The following is a 21697-nucleotide window of genomic DNA, read 5'->3' as shown; positions in this document are numbered from 1 at the left end:
TTCTAGTATTCTACTTATTCCACTGACTTATACAACTGAACAATCAACTGACAAATTAAAACTGCCGACACCAATAAAAAAAAAGATTGTAATGAAGACCTATATTTGGCAGCTGTGTGTGTGAAACCTCTGAGCCCTAACATTCCTTGGCACTACAGAATGAAAAATCTTAAATATTTTGATCGTATCAAACATTTATATGGAGCGCTCCAAGGAGTAAATCAAATATTTAGACAACAAGAACTAACAGAGCAAAGGAAGTTGAGAGAGTCTAGAGGTTTCTTCAAACGGTCTGGTGGAGAGGCACTAAAGCACACACTCTGGTTCATTAAGTCTCACCTCAGGTTTGGGAGAACATTGACACTTTCATTGAACCTTCACCGTCAAAGAACAAAAATATCTCAAGCTGGGGTGTGAAAAATATTGTTCTTTGAAATTGTCTTTTAAAAATAATCTGATTTCGTATTGATTTGTAAAATGTATGGACCTGTCAACTTTATTAGGCTAGTATTCATGTTTTGCCGTTTTTGCTATACCCATTATTTTATTTTTAGCAATCAAATCGAATTAAATCCCCCAAATTCCCAGCCTTAATCTCAAAGGCATGACTGAGGCATCGACATCGGACCAAAGCTAGTTCAATATCGTATTCAATTACTGGTGTCATCACTTTTTGTGTAATGTTACAAGTTTTCCTCACCATCCTGCTTGCAAGTAATCAAGCTGGGAATTGAGCCGTAACACAGAGAGAGGGAAACACAAACTCCTTCGTTGGTTTCATTCATATGCTGTTAGTCTCAGCAGTCGGGGGGATTCACTGACAGGTTGTGCTGAGCCCGAACCAAAGCGAGCGCATCAAGGCTTCTGTCAGGGCGCTGCTGACTCCATTCAGTGTTTCTGCTGAGTCCACCGCTAACGTACGCCACTGGTTCCCTCTCAGCCAGTCGGCAAACTCCAAACGCCACAAATCTAAAAAGCTACTGCTGACATCCAAATTCACTCTGACCGCTGCAGCTTCGGCTGCCGTCAACAAAAGAAAGCCTCCGCATAGGGGGTGTGTACAGTGTAGAATGTCTGCCTCAATGACAGTTGAACATGTTAAAACAAATTACAATGCTAATTTTTCTTAAAAAGGATATTTTAACTGGGCAACCAAATATAAAACTGGCACATAAAATCAACAATTATTTTGGTTGGGATGAATGCTTTGTTTGCTTTTTTGTGTCCTTTCCAGCTCTGGACGTAACGTTGATTGAAGTCGAAAGGATGGTCCACAATGATGTTTGTGCAGCGGTGATAAATATCAAGTAGCGTTTGTCTGTTGTATCTGAGGTTCCACCGAGTGAATCATAATCATATAGTCAAAACTAGTGACACGCTGAGCCTCACGATGTGCCTACATGGCTATCTTGGTCAATCAGGGATGGGAGTAGTTTTTACAATGCACAACTGTCACATGGCGGCATCGACAAAAGGAACTGATCACCTGGGAGGCATATGATTCCAATGGATCAGACCATTTGAAACCGGTTCTCGACTGGAACCTGTTCTGGATTCCCATCCCTTGTGACCACCGTGCTGCCCCTTTGAAAAGATACAGGTGAAACTGCAGCTCTCGTCTCCTGTGCTTGTTCTAATCTGCACCTCGGGGAAAATTCATCTCCTGGGTGTCTGTGAGTGTCAGCGATCGGAGGTTAAAAGGATTCATGGTGGACATAAACCAACCTGCCATGGACGCAGAGGACGTGAAGACATAGCTCTGAGTAATTCACAAGCGCTTTTCTTTAGGCCTTTTTTGATGTCCTCTCTAGTGACATAACGAGGATCAATAGCTGGGCCACTCACACACACACACACTACCAAATCACTGTCAACGCAATTTCTCACACTATGTAATCTTTGCAGGTATGCATTTGTGGCAGGCCAAATTAATACCTCCACTTCATCAAACAAAACCAATAAATGTTCAGCTGAGGAGAAGCCGAACCCCAATAACAAGATGGATGTCCAGGGTTTTCCCTGGAGCTGTAGCTTATCCAATAACAGCCAAATACAATGAAGGTTAATGGCCCAATGGAGAAAGAGCCACAAATCATGCCAAATTTGATACTGCCACAACAGACTACCATAGTCGTTGTCTTGAGACTGAATTCAGGTATAACTCAGACAGACAGACAGCAAACTATTCAATCATGGAGGGTATTTTTTCCCCAAAGTACTTATAGGTCTGATTTAGTTATACAGTCGCGCTAGTAAGTAAGTGTCATAAGTAAGTTAGCTTACAACAAAGTGCTTGCACTATTCTTTAGGAGTGGTGTCATCTCTCATATTTTCTTTTGTTTTCCATTATTTTCTAGTGTTTAGATAACATTAAAACGGCCTCTTTGCAACTGTGAGGGCTGGACCAATGGGGAATTCTCCTCCAAGCTCAAAATGTTTCAAAAGGACTCAGGCCTACTGTTCTTCCGGAGGCTCCTCTGCTTCTCCCATTGCCTGAAACCCAGAGGCTTACACTCACTTTAGGCTCAGGCTCAACCTTGACACAGCCCTGAAGAGCCTTATCTGCCTCTCTAACCACTCACTTATTCACTCACTCTTTCTGTCCGTCTCTTTCTTTCCGTCTATTTTTCTAGCCCTCTAGCCCTGGCCTGCTAATCGAGTAAAAATGCGGGGGAGTGAGAGAGAACCCCCCCACATGCAACCCCCCACTGCACCTTCGGCTGCTCCAAACAAAAAAATCTTCCACAAGTGGATTGTTTCTTCCCCTCCCATCCAACTCCTGAGGTGCCTCTGATTCTGCTGACCCACTTCAGACGTATTACTGCTGTTGTCCCCCAATAAGTAATGGCCACCCATGTGTTATTGGCCTGCTTCTCTCCCTAATGATATGTATTGCCTTGCCAAAAAGCAAACCAGGGTTTGCATTGTGTCCTTTAGTTGCCTCCCTACACTGGAATTCCAGGAGTCGGGGGAGGCCATGCATTAGGATGAAGAATATATGTGTGTGTGTGTGTGTGTGTGTGTGTGTGTGTGTGTGTGTGTGTGTGTGTGTGTGTGTGTGTGTGTGTGTGTGTGTGTGTGTGTGTGTGTGTGCTATTTTGTCATGTACAGTGCATGGGATTAATATGATCGAACTCCATTCAGGTAGACGAGGGCTTAATCTGTGTAATCAACGGAATGAGGTTAGCGCCTGCCCCGTGGTGCCTGTTAACGAACACTGAGGTCTCAGCGAGGATATTTTCTTGTAACTCATTGTCAAACTCTCTGCATGGCCAAGTCCACAGGGAGCCAGAGAAGTGGGACACGAACACAGCAGCCCCCAAATGAAGTAATCACCCCAGATATCTTTAACCCCCCCATGCAACTGAACAATCCTTCTCGGCCCCCACAGCCTGTGTTACACTGTTCCAGTTTATGGAGTGGAACAGAGAGAAAAAAAGTTGGGAGACTTGCACATCAAGCCCAAACTATAAACAGGCATAGGTGTCTAAATGTGAAGCAGGAAAATAGATGGATGTCTGCACACTAAAAGGTACTGTCTGCAATTCTAATCCCATGCACTTTATTTTTTATTCCGCAAATTATAATTTTTGTATAAATAGTTGTAAATAGCTATGTATAAATAGTTGTCTGTTCAGTGATCAAATGGTGTCTCAGACAGAGCCGTCAACAATCCCAGCCAATCAACCCGGTGATTCAGGAGCACAGAAGGAAGGGGGTGTAGTTTGATTGGCTGTTGAGCTTAAATATCAACAACCTTTGGCAAAACCGAATTGCACACTCTGCCTTTAATGATCCCAACTTTAAATGTACAATGGTCATATAGGTAGCTTACAATCACCCAGGTAACAACCTTGCAATCGCACAATGCTACCTAGCATTCACACGGTGTAGCTTAGCATTCACACAGTGTTATCTAGCATTCACCCAACACCATCTAGCCCTTTTGCAATGAGGGTTACTACGCTTCAGCAGCCTGGCTCCCAGGCACATTGCAGCCTGTCAGTGGGAGAGGCTTCCTCTCAGGGAAGCACCACAGCCAGACAGGAAACTGCGTGGAGAGCCCCTGTGACGAAACATACCCACGGGTCCTCCGGAGAAGAGTCTGATTCTCAGGTGGTGCAGAGAGCCCCTCACTAGCGGGTTCTGTGTGATGGGCTGATCAAAGGGCTAACTGGCTTAGCGCAGGAATGCTATTAAAAAGAAAGGGTCCAAGAAACATGTGCTAATCCCTTTGTGGCTCTCCTGCCACAGACGTTAAAGTGTGCCAAATCAGGTTCCTGTTCAGGCTGGCTCTCTCTTTCACGCTCTGTCTTGCTTTCATTTGCCAGTCCATTCCATTCTTCTTGAGACAGTCTTTCACTCTTTCTTTCTTTCTTCCTTAATTCTGTAAATATTCTTGATATCGTTTTCTTGTTACCTGGTGGTTATTTTTCTGCACGTTTGTAGCTTTAGTTTTGTTTTAGTTAATATAGTGTGACTCCTTTATGTTATGTGATCCAACATGGTTGAATTTGCTGGTTTGGATTCGTGACATAAGATTGGGGGCTCTGCCGGGATATGAATTCATGTGTAATCCGCTGCGCTAGCTCTTTGAGTTTTGATGTGCATATTATTTCCGCTTTCTACGTTGGAAACTTTTTCCTCTGTCAACCACTTATTGTCTGCCTTTTGACTTGCATAGTCATCTATGCGGTTTCTGTCACAGTGTTTTGGTTAGAGTGTGCCCAGCTCTGTAGTTTTTGCGATTAACCGTTTTTTTTCATGTGCTGCTTCTTTGGCTGTTTATCTCGAGGTCTCACAATATTTAGCCTAGGCGCATTAATTGCTTGGCCAACTACTGAAGCTAGGGATGCAAATGATTAATCGACTTTAGATTAATTGTCGATCAAGAGGTTGCTCGATCAAAATGTATTAATCACGATTAATCGCTAGAGGGCGCTAGCGCGAGAGACCGGTTGAAAACAAAATGAAGCGGGCGAAAAGAAGTGCGGTGTGGGACCACTTCAACATTGTTAATTCAGGCAAAGAAGTCAAATGTTCTCTGTGTAATGCGGTATTGAAATACAATAGTTCCACTAGCTCACTCAGTTATCATTTGAACACCGTGCATGCTGCTGTCCTGCATGGCACCACCAGTTCACCTGGTCAACCTAAAATCACAGTTACACTGTATTATACCTTCTCTCGCTTACTGCCGCAAGTTAAGGCTTAAAACTCAGGTTAGCTGTTAGCTCGTTAGCGGGCTAGCTCACCTTGCTATGAATGTGAACATCTCTGTCTACTCCCGCGCTAACGTGTGCCCGCGAGTTTGGCTCATGAGAGTTAGTAAGTAAGTAAGTAAGTAAGAGTTGAGTTGGCTATTTAGCTTGATAGCGGACTAGCTCACTCAGGCTTAATGATATTATATACCTAGCTCGTTAGTGGGCTAGTTTACCTTTGCCTGATGGCTTGCCATTAAGAATGTAACTACTCTACCCCTCACTACCGTGAGCGCGAGTTAAACTTCAGAGAGTTGTGTTGGCTATTTAGCTTGTAATAGCCTAGATGCAGTTTCTTCATAATCTATAGGCTCAATAATATTCTGTTTGGCTCTCTATTTAATTTCTTCTATTCTTTTTTTTTTACGTCTGTTTCAAATGCAAGAACTGAGCCAGTCCATAGAATATAATTATCATAATGTAATGTAATATAATAACTCAACTATTTAGCTGATATTTATAAAGGCCCTATTGAAGCACTGAAACTCAGGTGAAAAACGCCGCTTATCAATTAATCGAAAGTCGATCGATAAGATTATCAACTAATGATTAATTAATTGATCGATTTTTGGTGACGGCGGAAAGGCACCTGATGAGGTTCTCAAGCCTGGCTCACCTGTTTCACTTGGTCGTTCAACCACGCTTCCAATTTTCAAAGAGGAAGTAGAGATAAGGTGGTTGAAACAGACCAAACATGACGCAGCAGTAGAAAAGAGTCTGAGAACTGAGCACTGTTAGCCAAAAAAAGGTTTCTTTCTCTTTGTCTCTGTGCCTATCGCTCTGATTCTCTCTATCGCTCATATCGCTCTTTAACTCCCTCCATCTCCCTGTCCTCTGCTGTGAATACCTAAAAGACCCAGCCAGTGGCAGCTGCAGCGAGAGCCGCTTTGTTCTCCCTAACGGAACACGACATGGAACAGCACCGCACGTGCCGGGAGAGCCGCGGAGATGCCACGCCACGTTCATGTTCCGCGAACACCTTGTACCGCAGGACAGAACCAAAATACCCAGGCAGCACATAGATCTTCCCATCAGAACACAAACACACATACACACACACACACACACACACACAAATACTCTCTCCACTATGGATTATCTCTCTCTCTCTCTCTGGGTGCTTTCTGCAACAGACCCTGCTCAGTATGGCTCTAACTGAAAGCATATACAGTTCAGTTCAGTTCAGTTCAGCCTGACATGCGAGTGTCATGACATGTTGAGAGATGTTATGAGATGTTCTGAGATGTTATGTGATGTTATGAGATGTTATACAATCTCCTTGCAACAAAACACATCCAGTCCCACGCTCTGATGATGGTGTATTAGAGACTGTTCACTAGGGGTGCACGATTCAGAAAATGTCACGATTCGATCAAAAAAAATGGATTCACAGTATGTAAATGTTAGTGCTGTCAAACGATTAAAATATTAAATCGCGATTAATCGCATTTTTGTCATAGTTAACTCAAAATGAATCGCGATTAATCGCAAATTAATTAATCGCAAATTTTATTTTAATGCTCTAATCATGGAAAAGTGGATTGGCTTGCTTCATCCAATGTTTTATTTCATTGAAAAATAACATTGCCAAACAGGGCGGTACAAAATAAAATTATAAAGTGCACATTTCAGACTCAGCCTATAGTGCAGTTAAACCATGGCTTAATATTTTCTTTTTTCAAGTTTGCTGTGAACATAGAAGTCAGGCCTCTTATTTCAAAAACAATGAACCGTAACAGTAAGGTTACCAATAAAAGGTAAGCCTACTACTTCTGTGCTTTCAGCCAGCTGCCTGTTGACATTTTCAGACAACAGTGAAGCTTGCTTCTTTTGCACAACACAACTATTAAAGGTAAACTTTCTATTCAGAAGCTTTTTATCATCCATTTCGCCGTATCACGCTCACCATCACTCAAACCGTAACGTTAGCTGACTACACAGTTTGCGAAGCCAAAAGAACGTTAATCTTAAAAAAAAAAAGATTTTTTTTTTTTTTTTTTTTTTAAATATGAATCGATTTTTGGAATTCTATGAATCGATTCTGAATCGGGAGCACTTGAATCGCAATACGAATGTGAATCGATTTTTTTGCACACCCTTACTGTTCACATGATAGACTCTCCCTCAATAAATAACTAAACTATTTCCAGACTTTGTCCACATCAATTAGAAGAACTAATTATGATTACAGCAAATCATTAGAGTAGTGTATTAAGGTAATTTGATAAAACGTTCTCCAAGAACATTTGATCAAAACAGGCACATTCCAAACCTTCTCCCTTATATACAAATATCACTCATTTGCATATAAATGCAACACTTTAATGTACTAGACTGCTTCAGTCAGTGCAGACTCGCTAATGCACTCCAAATGGGCCAGAAAGTGGAGAAAGTCTGGATCTTCCTAAACTCCCTTTGCAGGTCCAAATACTTAGCAAATTATTAATTTGGCTGCAGTCCCTTGTGTTGTGTGCCTGAAAAGAGAGGAAGGGAAAGAGAGAGAGACAGACAGACTGAGAGAGAGAGAGAAAGAGAGAGATGCTGGCATGTAAACAAAACACACACACGCCACAAAAATAGAAAAAGACACTGCTCCACTATCTTTAACTGCCATGACACACAGGAGCGAAGGCATGACTCAGGTCTCTCCAGGTCCTGGCCAGGAGACGCGAGGAGGCAGGAGACGTGAGAAGGCAGCCTGGCGTGACTGCAGCTTTGTTCTGTCAGACAGGGGAGGGCATGGAGACAGCTGCTGGCGGTTGCTGGCTGCTGCTTTTGCATGTGCTTCACAAATGCCTTCACCCTGACCCACTGCTGGGGGGGGGGGACTCTGCACTGGCTCATAGATGCCGGATCCCAGGCCGCCCGGACAAATGCAAATGGGTAACACCCAGATCCCAGAAGCCCCCACCCCGCCAACACCACCCCCCAGGACAAACGGCAATGTGGGCCCCAGAGAGGTGGCCATCTGGTGATGCAGGCATGAGAGGGTACCGGGTTAATGGGAGAGGGGCTAATTGCATTAACAGCCAGTAGTCGTCACGACGACCAGTAAGCCTTGAATGGGCTGGGGTAGTAGTAGTGGAGGTTTGTACTGTGTGTGTGTGGATGAGGGGTGCTTTGTTTGTGGGTGGCTCAAACCTGCAGCTTCTCCCCCTGTCTCCCGCGACAACCGGGAGTTTGAATACCCAGGGGTGTGATTGGAGGAGCTGGTGTCAGAAAGCCCGCCCTGACGCTCACTGGCAGCAGAAAGACTCTCCACAGTGCAAAGGCCTCATCTCAAATACACAAGAGCAGCACTAGCAGCAGCTGAGGCTTCTGCCCAAGGGGTCGATATCAAGGGTTAACTGTTATCCACTCACAGTGCAGTGGGAAAAAAAGAATACAAATAAATATCGCTCCCAGAAAAGCGTCAGACAATACACTAAGGTCTCTGGAGCACTGGCAAAAGGGCAGACCAGGATTTCACAGCAAGATGCAAACCCCCCCTTTACTACCATACACACACACACACACACACACACACACACACACACACACACACACACACACACACACACACACACACACACACACACACACACACACACACACACACACACACACACACACACACACCCTGAGAGTGCTGGAAAACCCGCACACACAAAGCAAAACAAAGCAGTCTTTTAGTCTGCCTTTTAAAGCCATACTCTAGGCACAAGAACTCAGCCAGCTTTCCTCAACAGCTGCCTCCTCCACTACATTCACAGGACTGCTTTCAGTGAAAAACAAAAATAAATAAATAAATAAAGCCTGCTGCCCACAAAAAAAAAACAACAGACAGATAGACAGGCAGGCAAATGAAGCACCAGACGTTTAGCAGGGATTTGAGCTTATTATGACTCATACATGAAAGAGGGACTCTCCCTCTCTCTCTCCATAGGGAACTCAAGCAAGTTCAAGAGGTCCATTACTTGCTGTTTTTAAAAGCCAAACCCCCAATGGAAAAGAGACGCTTGTTTTATTCCTGAAGTGCACTACTGTAATTTATCTACTGGATTTGTGTAGTCAAGGTCATACATTTTGTTGCTCATATTCCACATTAAAAGTGGGCCTGCAGTGTCATGGTATGACGTGCACTTAGCTATGTCATGATAATGCATATGATTAACTCTGTCATGGTATGACATCAGTAAGCTGTCTCATGGTAAGGCATACGATTATGGTTGTGAAACATCTGCGGGACATGCACCCATAACCTATTTAAAATGAATCACTGTTAAATGAATGAATGAATCAATCAAATTAATAAATGTTCAATAAATTGATGTTATCTTTGAGTTATGTAGACCACTTCCTGCAGCGGCCTCTGTCACAAGCACAAGCGCAAGCTGAGGTCACCTCCCAAGGTTAATTTGGGCAGCACCCATCCTGTGGCAAAGCTCCAGGAAATGTCAGACACACCAGAGCCAAAGAGACCCATTATCACAGAAGATCACTGGATAAAGAAGATCCACGTTAGGATGACACACACACACACACACACACACACACACACACACACACACACTCTCCCTGAGCATCATATTCACTAAGGTCCGCTGTGGTTTCAGTAAAAAGTAAAAGCTTGAAGAATGTGTTTTGTTTTTCCGAGGGACTGTAAACAGACCAAACACGCAGTCAAAGCTGAGGTTACTAACCTTACTAACATACTAACCTTATTAACCTAGTCCTTGAGCTCGACAAAGAAAAAAGAAAAAAAGCCAACTGCTCTGGCTGTTTTTAAACTTAAACTTTGAAACCTTCTTTGGCTCCACTGTAATCTAACATAACCTTCTATCTCTCTCTCTCTCTCTCTCTCTCTCTCTCTCTCTCTCCTCTCTCTCTCTCTCTCTCTCTCTCTCTCTCTCTCTCTCTCTCTCTCTCTCTCTCTCTCTCTCTCTCTCCTCTCTCTCTCTCTCTCTCTCTCTCTCTCTCTCTCTCTCTCTCTCTCACTCACTCACTCACTCACTCACTCACTCACTCACTCACTCACTCACTCACTATGGAGCGAAGAAAACAACAAAAACAACAAAAATATTTTGTGCCACAGAACACAAACCCTCTCAAGTCCCGTTTTGAAGCACAGAAGCTGTGGACATGACACTGAAAGGAAAATAACACACTGTGAAATAGGATTTCTCAGCGAGCAGTTATCCCCCCCACACCCCCCTCCCCATTCTCCTTCTTCAGCGTGTCTTTTTCCTCAGTGGGCAAAGAGAAATCCATTAAGGTTGCTGCCGCTGGTCTGACTGACGCAAGCTGAGGATGACTCAGATCCTTGGAGCTCTCCCTCAGCCACTGTGGGCTGCCGACGGATATAAGCATTGCAAGAACACGCTGTCCAAACCCTTGCACCCCCCCTTACCCACCCACCCCCAGTACACTTAAGGGGCTTCTTTTCGTCCCTCCCAGCTCATTGTCCTTGGCAAACTCAGACAATAAGAAACATACAGCGGGTAAAATAAGTATTGAACACGTCACCATTTTTCTCAGTAAATACATTTCCAAAGATGCTATTGACTTGAAATTTTCACAGGATGTTGTTGACAACCCAAGTTTTCAGCAATGGAGTCTTCCGGGTGAGCGTGCACACAGGCCATCGCGGTTGAGTGCATTACTTAAGTTTATGGTGAAATTAGGTTCTTTCCATGTGTTTTGCAACCTTAAGGTTGCGAAAATCTTGAGAGAGCTCTTTGCTTTTACCCATCATGAGATGTTTCTTGTGTGACACCGTCCTTGGTAATGCCTTGGTAATGAGACACCTTTTAAAGGCCATCAGTATGGACTGAACCAGCTGAAATTAGTTTGATAATGTAATTTCTGAACTTATTTGTTTTTGGTTTCTTTGTATGCATGAATTACTTGGGTTGTTCCCAACATCTGGTGGAAATTGTCAATAGCACCTTTAGAAATATATTTACTAAGAACAATGTGACATGTTCAATACTTATTTTACCCGCTGTATTATATGATCATTAAAACAACCATCTAATCAGAGGTCTGTGCAAGGCTTCATAAATATTTGAACATTATAACACAGAAAATAAGAGCACTGTGCCAGACTTCATAAAAAGCTAGCTATGCAGGGCATCAGGAAGTTATTAGAAAAACAAACAGCACATTCTAAACCCTCCCTCCCTTGACAGAAGACAAAGACGTCGACTATAAGAAAATATTCTTATGTCATTGTTCCTCTACAAATCCCTATCTTTAATTACTGTTAATTTGCTGAATAAGCCTGTGCAACTCGCTCAAATTGACGTCCATTGTTTATAATCCTGGCAGACAGTGACTAATTAGGATTAATGTCATTGAAGGAGTTCTGGTCCCACATCAAACGATATGTGACATGTGTCAAAGCCGATTTGGCTCCGTGCCGGAGTGACCAGGTGTAGATGTGCTATTTCTGAGCTGTGACGAGGCCCTTCCGTAACATCAATGTCACTCAGAGTGTGACACGCATAAATTATGAGGTCTTGCTTAACCACCGACGTCAGATCTCCACTATTCCATCTCAGATAGCACCTGAACCTGGGCCATGTTCGGCCCGTATCTGCCCCGGGTCCAGTCGTATGTGCCGATATCTTGGCCACAAATGCGACACAGCCAGCAAACGTCGGTAGTTTTATTTACTGGAACACTGGAGCCATCCAGTCTAACAGACTGAAGACAGCTGAGAACTGGAACCACTCAAGAGTCAATGGCTTTTGCCCTTATCTTTCTCCAAAGACCTGCAGCATTTAGCTGGCACTGCTTGTGCTCTTATTTCACACGACATTGCCATTTTTTCACATCAACATGTTCCAACTGGAAACATGATTTACATGAAGAATGGACCAAAATAACTCATTTATTCTCAAAGGCCACAATGGGAACAAGGAAATCGATTCATGAAGACATAAAAGGGGCATTATAGTCAATTCAGGCTAAGTAGTGACCTCTACAAATTACACAGGACGTGGGCTGGTTTTGCAGATTATGGTCATTATGCCCCCCCCCCCCCCCCCCCCCCCCCCCCCCAGCCCCACAATGCCCCTCCTTAGCTACTGTGCTGACAGCAGAAATGAAGGCATGTCTCCTCAGGAAAGGCCGATGTCAGGTGACTTATTCCCCACGCACAAACCTCTGCGGAAGCTTCCGGTCGCTCCACTGGGACACTAACTCCACTCACTCTCTGCTGCAGACGGGCAGCCAGCCTCTCACTGGCCCCCTGCACAACTCAAGGGGTCGGGGGGTGGGGGGTTAAAATTAATGTAAACACGGGAACCAATTTAGAGCCTCTAGCTGCTGAGTAACCATAAGCTGTAACAGTAGCCTATGGCCCAGTTCTCTACGAGTGTGTGTGTGGGGGGGGGAGGGGTGCAGAGAGAGACAGTTATAAATTATGATATTTTAAGTGAAAGAGAGAGAGAGGAAGGCAGGCACAGATTCTTCCATACACTTGGCATAAGGAAGCAAGGCCCTTCCTTTGAAGGCCTGGGAAACGCAATCTACCGGAGGTACAGAGAAATATTAAACCACACGGGACGCAGACATGTCCAGCACAGACTATCTGTCTATGTGTGTGTGTGTGTGTGTGTGTGTGTGTTTGTGGGAGTGTGTGCACAGAGGGTGGGGGGGGGGGGGAGAGCGATTGCATGTGAGGGTAAAGTTAAAAAACTCCCTCAGACAGATAAACAACAGAGAACGGCTAAAAAGTGACAGAGTGGGAGGACAAATGCATAACCTTCTGTCTGTCCTGTCTTTACCTCCCTCACACACACACACACACACACACACACACACACACACACAGCGAGAGAGAGAGAGAGAGAGAGAGCGAGAGAGAGAGAGAGAGAGAGAGAGCGAGAGAGAGAGAGAACATGGACTCAGAGCAGCTGTTCTCTTGCTAAATTTAACATAGGAGAGAACTGCGCTGCCGTACAACTACAACACAGCTCAGAAGGCATATATGCACCCAGGACTGCACAAGCTCTCCTGCATCACACACACACACAGACACACACACACTTATACACACACACACACACACTTATATACACACACACACACACACACACACACACACACACACACACATATACACACACACACACACACACTTATATACTGTATACACACAAACACATACACACACACACAATCCCACACACACACACACACACACACACACACACACACACACACGTCAACAAAAGCCCTTAGAACCTCCAGCTCACACACTTGCGTGGCCAGCCATATGCCGCATCTCGGCCGGATGTCGGCCACAGCCAACTACCGTTGCATTCAAACAGCCCTGAATGCCACTGAGAGTGGGAGGCACGCTGTGCGCTACAACATGGCATAGTGGCTGCCCTAGACACAGGGGAAAAGGGTGTGACTATTAGGCCGATAAATAATGCAGAGCTCCTCCTCAATTCACACGACCAGGGACCAGAGGACGGCAAACTCACTGAAGCCCATTGGAATGCGTCTGCTCATCTCTACTTACTTACAAACAACAAAATGAACACACACACACACACACACACACACACACACACACACACACACACACACACACACACACACACACACACACACACACAGACGGCCACACAGAGATACTCACAAACACACACACACTGACAAACACACAAAGTGCTTCGCAATCCAATCAAGATTGACCCCTTCAGCTGACTCCAATCTATCAGGTGCGCACAAAAAAACATTAGCTTGTAAATCAGAGATGGAAAGCCACACCGGGCCGACTTCATTACTAGATTACCGCAAACGCACTGCTGGTGGATGGCGCATTGCTGACGAGGAATGCCAGGCAAGGGCCATTGTTTGAACAGAAACCCGGGGATATCGATTCTAACAAAGGGTGGGGGGGGGGTGGTGGGGGGGGGGGGTGGGGGTGGTTGGGGGTGGGTGTAGCCACGTGGGGAATATAACGAGAGCGTCAAACACCAAGACGTGCCGTTTGATGGATAGGCTTCTCTCCTCAGAATCATAATGTCACTCGCTGAAGATCTTAGTAACACGGCCATCGTGAGTTTGACCTATTGATTTCCTGCTGAACACACGGGGTGTGTGTACACGAGGGGGGCGAGGGGAGGGGGGGGGGGGTGGTGTCATTCCAGACAAAGGGGTCTCGGCTTTTTGATGTGCAAGCTCGGTTCTGATGAATGGGTCCGTGGAGAGATTTCACTGCAGGGCCTGGTGTGATAAAACAGACCAGCGTTTGCTGCAGGGCAGCATCAGATAGATCATATACCCACTGGGACAGAAACATCCAGAAAGACGGGGGTGTGAACGCAATGTGCTAGAGGGGTGCTTACCTATGGCAGAGGTGGGGAGAGAGAAATAAGATTGCTGATCTGTGTGTGTGTGTGTGTGTGTGTGTGTGTGTGTGAGTGAGAGCAAGAGAGAGAGGAGAGAGAGAGATGGTGTGTGTATTGGGTGTGTGTGTGTGTGTGTGTGTGTGTGTGTGTGTGTGTCAGAGAGAAAGAGAGAGAGAGAGGTGGTGTGTGTCTGTGTATGTGTGAGAGACAGTGTGTGCATGCAGTGCAAAAAAACAACATAAACGTTGCTGGTATCCCCAAGCGTACTCTCTGAAATGAACAGACAGAGACAGTGTGCCATGAAGAGAAGGGAAGAAAAAAAGAATCTGTTCGACAATATTTGTAAGCAAAAATACACACACACACATACACACACTAGTTTCCCTTGGTGAATCCACTCCAAGAGGCTGGAACTAAAGCCATATTTCTCTGGACACCTCTAAAGGAATGCCTGTGTGTGTGTGTGTGTGTGTGTGGGTGTGTGTGTGTGTGTGTTCTGTTCGCCAACATTTGTAAGCAAAAATACACACACACACATACACACACTAGTTTCCCTTGGTGAATCCACTCCAAGAGGCTGGAAGCAAAGCCATATTTCTCTGGACACCTCTAAAGGAATGCCTGTGTGTGTGTGTGTGTGTGTGTGTGTGTGTGTGTGTGTGTGTGTGTGTGTGTGTGCGTACGTGCGCTGTGTGTGTGTGTGTGTGTGCGTGTGTGTGTGTCAGTGAGTCTAACCCAATGAGCAGCCCACAAAGACTGACACAACAAGCCTCCCTCACCTCTAGGCTATGCTCTAAAGTGAAACTCAATCTCACCCCGTTTCTCTCCTGACAGTCCTTTCACTCCCAGATAGGGCTCTCATCTAATGAGTTGTTTTAGTGTCCTGAGGGGGGTAGAGACCTACACCTCAACGTGGGCTGCTGGGGCAGCGCTGTTTTGCCTGAGGATCGGTTTATATCCAGTGAGTTGTTTTAGGTTTAGGTTCAAGAGTTCGGGGTTCAGGGGTCGGCAACTTGATGTGAGGCGTAAGGACAGAGATGTTTTGCCGCAGCGTAGGGTTTTGTTTTGGCTGTCCATCACTGGGTCCTGGAGGTGAGGGGCTTGCAGTAACTCGACTCGCTCCGCTGCTCCCCTCCGAACACAGGCTAAGACTCAGGGGAGGGAGGAGGGGCGGAGAGGGGCCGGTTATGGAGGGAGGCAATGCTTGTTGTTGCTGCAGTCTCAGTGGGCTCTAAGCAAGTAGTTACAAGCCCACAGCACAGTATCTGTGTGATTAAGAATGTGTGTGTGTGTGTGTGGGTTAGTAAGTGTGTGTGTGTGTGTGTGTGTCTGTCGGTGTGGGTTAGTAAGTGTGTGTGTGTGTGTGTCGGTGTGTGTGTGTGTGTGTGGGTGTGTGTGTGTGTCTGTGTGTGTGTCTGTGTGTCTGTGTGTGTGTCTGTGTGTGTGTCTGTGTGTGTGTCTGTGTGTGTCTGTGTGTGTCTGTGTGTGTCTGTGTGTGTCTGTGTGTGTGTGTAGGACAGAGAGAGAGAGAGAGAGAGAGAGAGATGAACAGCTGGTATGAACGTGTGACTGAACAAAAAAGAGAAAAAGAGACAAAACAACAAGGGCGCCTGAGAAAAATGAGAAAAGCGATAGAGAGGTGGAATGGAGGGTTAGCTCTCGGGTCATTTCACCTGATAGCCCTGTGCACTGAAATCACTGCGTCACGACTCCACAGAGCCAAGATACTTTGTCTGCAGAGGGTCATCCAAAAAAACAACAGCGATACAGACCAAATTACAGACCAAATATCCCGAGCGACTGAGGCCAATGCTCTACGCTCCAATAAAGACCCAGCTTCCCAGAAAGTGCCTGGTTCTGACAAAGACCTATTTCAGAACCACGTCGGATATGGCCGTGTGCCAAATGTGGGCCAGCTCTGTCTCAGAGTCAACTGCCATTCAGCTGTGAGAGAAGTTGAGTTTTTGTGCCGTCATGCTGGGGTGACACAGTGTATTTATAAACACTGGCTTCCTGAGCCATGCTATCATCTGGCACCCATCACTCTGCAGTCACACAAAAGTCAAAGGTCACAGACTGATGGCGGGTCACTTCCTAAAGCATTGACTCACATTAATTCTGGGAGTGTTTAGGCTGAGCTTGAATTCATGGCCAAATGATTAAAGATAACACTCGGAGGACACACAATGCTTTAATTGCGACTCATCATTTCTCAGCAGGAGAATATGCACATACACATGGAAACACACACATACACATGGAAACACACACAGCCACACACACAACCAGGGGTGTGCATATTAAAGTAGGCTTACTTGGGTAACTGTACTAAGTAAAACCTGTGCCTGCACTCTCTACTCAGGTCTATGTTCCAGACATCCTGTCAGCTGTTTTATAGTTCCTGCAAACTGACTAACACCAGCATGTTTGCTTTGTGCAATACCTTCTAGATGGATTAGTAGGACATAGGTGGATAAATAGTGTATATATAGTCTGTACAGTCAATGTTCTGTGCTATAAGGGAGTGTGTGTGTGTGCGTGTTTGTGTGTGTGTGCGTGTTTGTGTGTGTTTGTGTGTGTGTGTGCGTGTGTGTGTGTGCGTGTGTGTGTGTGTGTGTGTGTGTGTGCATGCGCAAAGGGGACAGTTCAGCATGACCATGTTTTCCTGGCTGGCCCCTCACTGTGCTATGGCCTTAGAGTGACCCCCCCGGCTGCCCAACTATGCGCACACACCCCACCTTCCAAATCAACACCAGCCCCCCCCCCACAATGCAATCTATCTCCCTACCACCGAGGCGCTGGGACCCAGTGCAGCTGGGCAGTGATCAGATGGAGGGGTAATTTGTTGCCCCAGACAGGCCGCCCTGCTGCCCCACTTGCCCAGTGGGCTGTGTCTAAGCTGCCCTCCAAAACTCAAACCAATCTTAGACTCTGGCAGCCATTACTGCCCCACTGCCTTCTGCCCTGTCGAGACTCCAAGTACAGAACTGCAGGTGTCAGATCTGGGTCGTTGAACTTTACGTCCATTCAAATAGGCTAGTCAATTTCCAGCCTTGACTCGAGATCAGGTCACAGATGATGAATCCTGGCTTGGCATTTTTTTAAAACACTGGCAGGCAATCAAGCAGGAACCCTATGTTGTCTCTCTAGGCGGTTCTGATAGTTTAAACGGTTCTAGTCTAAGATCTGGTCCGGTTCTGTCCCTGCTATAGAGTAAAGTGAAAGCCAGCTCAGCTCAAGCATCTGTGAGATGTCTCTCTAGGACGCCCCTTGTGTGCTGCACGTGTGTGTGTTTTAACGTATGTGTGTGTGTGTGTGTGTGTGTGTGTTTTAGTGTATGTGATGTGCAAATGTGTGTGTGTGGGCGTGAGTGTCTTTCATGGTTCTTCACCAGACAGAACCAGACACAAATCACTTGACACGGGCCTCAGCTCACATGGGTGCAGTCAGGGCCATGGTCGGCTTCACCCCTGTGCACACACACACACACACACACACACACACACACACACACACACACACACACACACACACACACACATACACTCGTGCCCAGAGCTTACCAACACTGCCTGTACTGGAATCTGGGGGAGATCAAGTGAAGGACAATTGGGACTGTTCAACAGAGATGAGATCATATGCAATGGGCACTCTGACCACAGCAGACCAACAGTGACCTCAAGAGTGGACCAAACTATCTCCTAATATCTCCTAATGTCTCCAAATGTCTCCTAAAATCTTCTAATGTAACCTTATGTCACTAAATGTCACCTTATGTCGTTCACCTCCTCATCCACATGACTAATGGATGCTAAGGTGTTGGCCTGATCTCCCTGGGTCTCAGTAATGGGGTGATGGGGACCAGAGTGGCCCATCCTCTGTGTCGTCTGCCAAAGGCTACGTCTGGATCGGTTTCAAAAATGGTGGCTGGAGCTCAGCAGCGATCTGTTAATGTTGACTAAACAGCCACGGCAGCAAAACCCCTGCATCAAAGCACTATACGCCTGGAAGGATGACAAGTTGGTTATGCTTTGGGACGTATTGAACAACCTATTATCGATCTATTACAGATGAAAACGGGGTCCAATGAGGAGAGACAAGCATGGAACACACCCAGGAAAAAATATGCTGCTTGATAACTCACTAAGCCCCAGCAGATCGAAATCAAAGGCACCATCTCCTGCCCTGCTGTGAAGACCTTTATGCAATGCCAAACCAGAGAAAAAAAAAAAGACCCTTACCAAGGTAGAGGGAGGCGTTCTCCTTCTTCACGTTGTCATCCAGATAGGTGGGCCCTAGTGTGTAGATAGGCGTGGACCCCATGCCCACCAGGATCTGGGCGCAAACGAAGAGTGCCACGTAGACAGCGTGTTCGTTGCCCTCCTGGTCGCGCGGGCACGAGGCCACATCCAGCGTCTCGCGGCCCCCGCTCCCGTTGGCATTCTGGCACAGGCCCTCGTTGCCCCTGGACGAGTTGACCTCCTGGATTTTGTACGGCGGAGAGATGAAGTGAGGTAGGGAGAACAGGGCAGCCCCCACCGCAATGAAGACCCCCCCCACGGCCAGCCAGCGGGGCCGCTGGCCACGGCCCCCGAAGTAGCTGATGAAGACCACCACCAGGAGGCTGCCGATGTCGAAGCAGCTGACCAACAGGCCCGACTCGGAGCTGCGCAGGCTGTAGCGCTTCTCGATGGTGGTGATGACGCTGCTGAGGTAGCCGGACACCATCAGCGACTGGATGAACGTCAGGTAGCACATGCAGAACAGGAAGCAGCGCGAGTCCGACAGGATCACCCGCGCATACTTCCGGGCCGGGAAGCGCACCAGGCGGGCGAAGGAGAAGCCGAGCTTCTTGCCCGTCGCCCTGTTGGCGTCCACCCGCAGCGAGCTGCTCAGTGCCACCATGCTGGATGCCGAGGGTGAAAGGTCAGTCCTGGTGGGTGACTCTGCCAGGCTGGAGTCCGTTCTCTGTTGGAGCTCGCTCAGCACAGAGCTCTCGTCGGCGTTGATGGAAGTCTGCGTCGTGCACACCATCCTCGGCTCCAGCATCTCTGCCCTGGGCACGCAACCCCCATTGAGGATCGGCAAACTTTTCGACTTGTAGTAGTTCGCCGCGTCCCCGTATTGACTCTGGAAGTCTTGCACTACCAGAGACTCTGATATGTCACTCCCCGTCTCGTCGTTGTCCGAAGAAGGCATGGCGGGGGAAAGTTAAAGCTGCAACACTGTCCTGTGGGAGCTTCTTAGATTTGCTCACTACTTCCACACAACACTCTGCTACTACAGGGCTGAAAGCTTAAGTGAAGTAGCAGCCCTGTCAGTAGAGGAAAGAAGGTGGTCGCCCCTCTAGCAAATAGCATGATTTATTTGCATTGCTGTTTACATCTCCGACAACTTGTGTCTGACCTGTTCATTATCAGTCATGTCACTATTATAGCATTCTAGCACTCGGGTGGCATAATATGTAAATCCATATATTGATCCCCTTTTGCCAGGATTACATTAAATACCTTAGATATCGCCCTCACATGAGCTGGGTGTCTACAATTGTTCTCTAGAGGCAAATAAGCGAGCAAACATAAACAAAGATTGTTTTCAGAGCGCAAAAATCACGTCAAATGAAAAGAACACCTTTGTGTTTAGAGTCATATTCTCTGTGATCATGTTTGCAATGTTTACGGATTCCGCATGTGGCCAATTTGATAGCTCTTTGTTACTTGTCAGTGCTCGGAAGGTCCTCGGAAGGTAGTCGATCCGCTATTCTGTCCCAACAGCTGCGTCGAATTCTGTAACCAGAGGATAACAAAGAAACAATTGTGTCATGTTGCGATTCCAATGTAGCATATGCAAGAGTCACTGGCGTTATGCGGTGTAACATTTGCCTCTCCCTGAAATGTTCTTTTTAGGAGCTAAGAAAGCCAAAGAACGTGACAAAGAAAACGGAAAACCAACCATAAATCAACAGAATCGAGCTTTCGTGTTAAAATGTTCACCGAAATAAGCTCACATCGGAAAATGGCAGAGCCTTATAAAGCAATTACATTTTGATACACAATGACAAAATAGACACAATAACCTTTATGGACACGACTTCAAATTCGTTATGAATCACAAACTACACAAACAATGAACTGTCAAGTCGCAACTAATGCTGTAGGCTAAATCTGTTGCCATTCATCTGAAAGGAAGACATTAATCATTCAACAAAAAAATCACAAAAGACAACGGTTTTACAATGACCAGTTTTACACTTACCTAGGACAGGAGGAGGTAGGCTAGTTGTTGTCCCCGGAGCGGACTCTCTGAATGAGATTGCGGGTAGCTGATGGAAGTGGAGAGTGGGGGGGCGGTCGAGAGAAACCATCCATTCCGCTGGACTTGAGGGATTTGTAGTCTTTTACAGCGCGTCGGTATTGTTCGATCGAAGTTAAGCCCTATTAGTGAAAACAAAACACCTAAACCTCGGCAAAACACTGCTTGTCGAAGAGATATGATCCTACTACGAAGTCGAAACGATGTTTCGATTGCGACAGCGCAAACTAGTTCACGTTAGGAATTTGCTGCGATGAGACTACAAGTTCCAAAATGCATAAACGACATTCCATCTCTCCTCAAACTCTACATAAACGACAGCTGAGAAACCTGCTGACCCTACTGGTGTCTGGTGCCGCTGGGTGAATTGGATGTTAACAATTGCTCTCATTCGGAGGTTATTGGCACACCAGCGTTAATGACAGAGGACATATTTACTTCATAAATCACATCCATGACCAGTTACTGTATTTGTCAATCATTATCTTGATAAATATGCTGTATTTTGCTTGGAAAACGTCAAAAAACTACATGATCGTTTGTAAAAACTTGACGTGAGAATTGGAAAATCCATGTTGGTGCATATTTAATACTATGTTCCACCAAGTCATTACACATTATGGCATCATTGATCGTTACATCAATGACTCTTGCATTATGCTAAACTTATTTCCACTTGATTTGTGACTGTAGGCTACACTGTTAGGAAATGTAGGGAGAATCACACCAAACATAAAATAGCAGGATTGATCATTTGGACCATGTGCTTTGATT

At 46.0% G+C, this 21697-nt stretch overlaps 1 protein-coding gene across 1 annotated transcript in view; it reads right to left on the bottom strand.

The window, feature by feature from the left end:
• slco5a1 (solute carrier organic anion transporter family member 5A1) overlaps positions 1 to 21009 on the bottom strand; it is a 54523-nt gene extending 33514 nt beyond the window's left edge. Inside the window, exons 1-2 of the mRNA XM_080854884.1 lie at positions 20867 to 21009; positions 18853 to 20397 (exon numbers count right to left, since the gene is read on the bottom strand). Coding sequence (XP_080711010.1) covers positions 18853 to 19810 — 958 coding nt within the window. The 5' untranslated portion in view covers positions 19811 to 20397; positions 20867 to 21009. The remainder of the gene's footprint in view (positions 1 to 18852; positions 20398 to 20866) is intronic.
• Positions 21010 to 21697: the final 688 nt, after the last annotated feature.

Source organism: Sprattus sprattus, assembly GCF_963457725.1.
Source record: "Sprattus sprattus genome assembly, chromosome: 17".
NCBI lineage: Eukaryota > Metazoa > Chordata > Actinopteri > Clupeiformes > Clupeidae > Sprattus > Sprattus sprattus.
The sequence above is the reverse complement of the archived record's forward strand: the minus strand, read 5'-3'. Positions and strand labels throughout refer to the sequence as shown.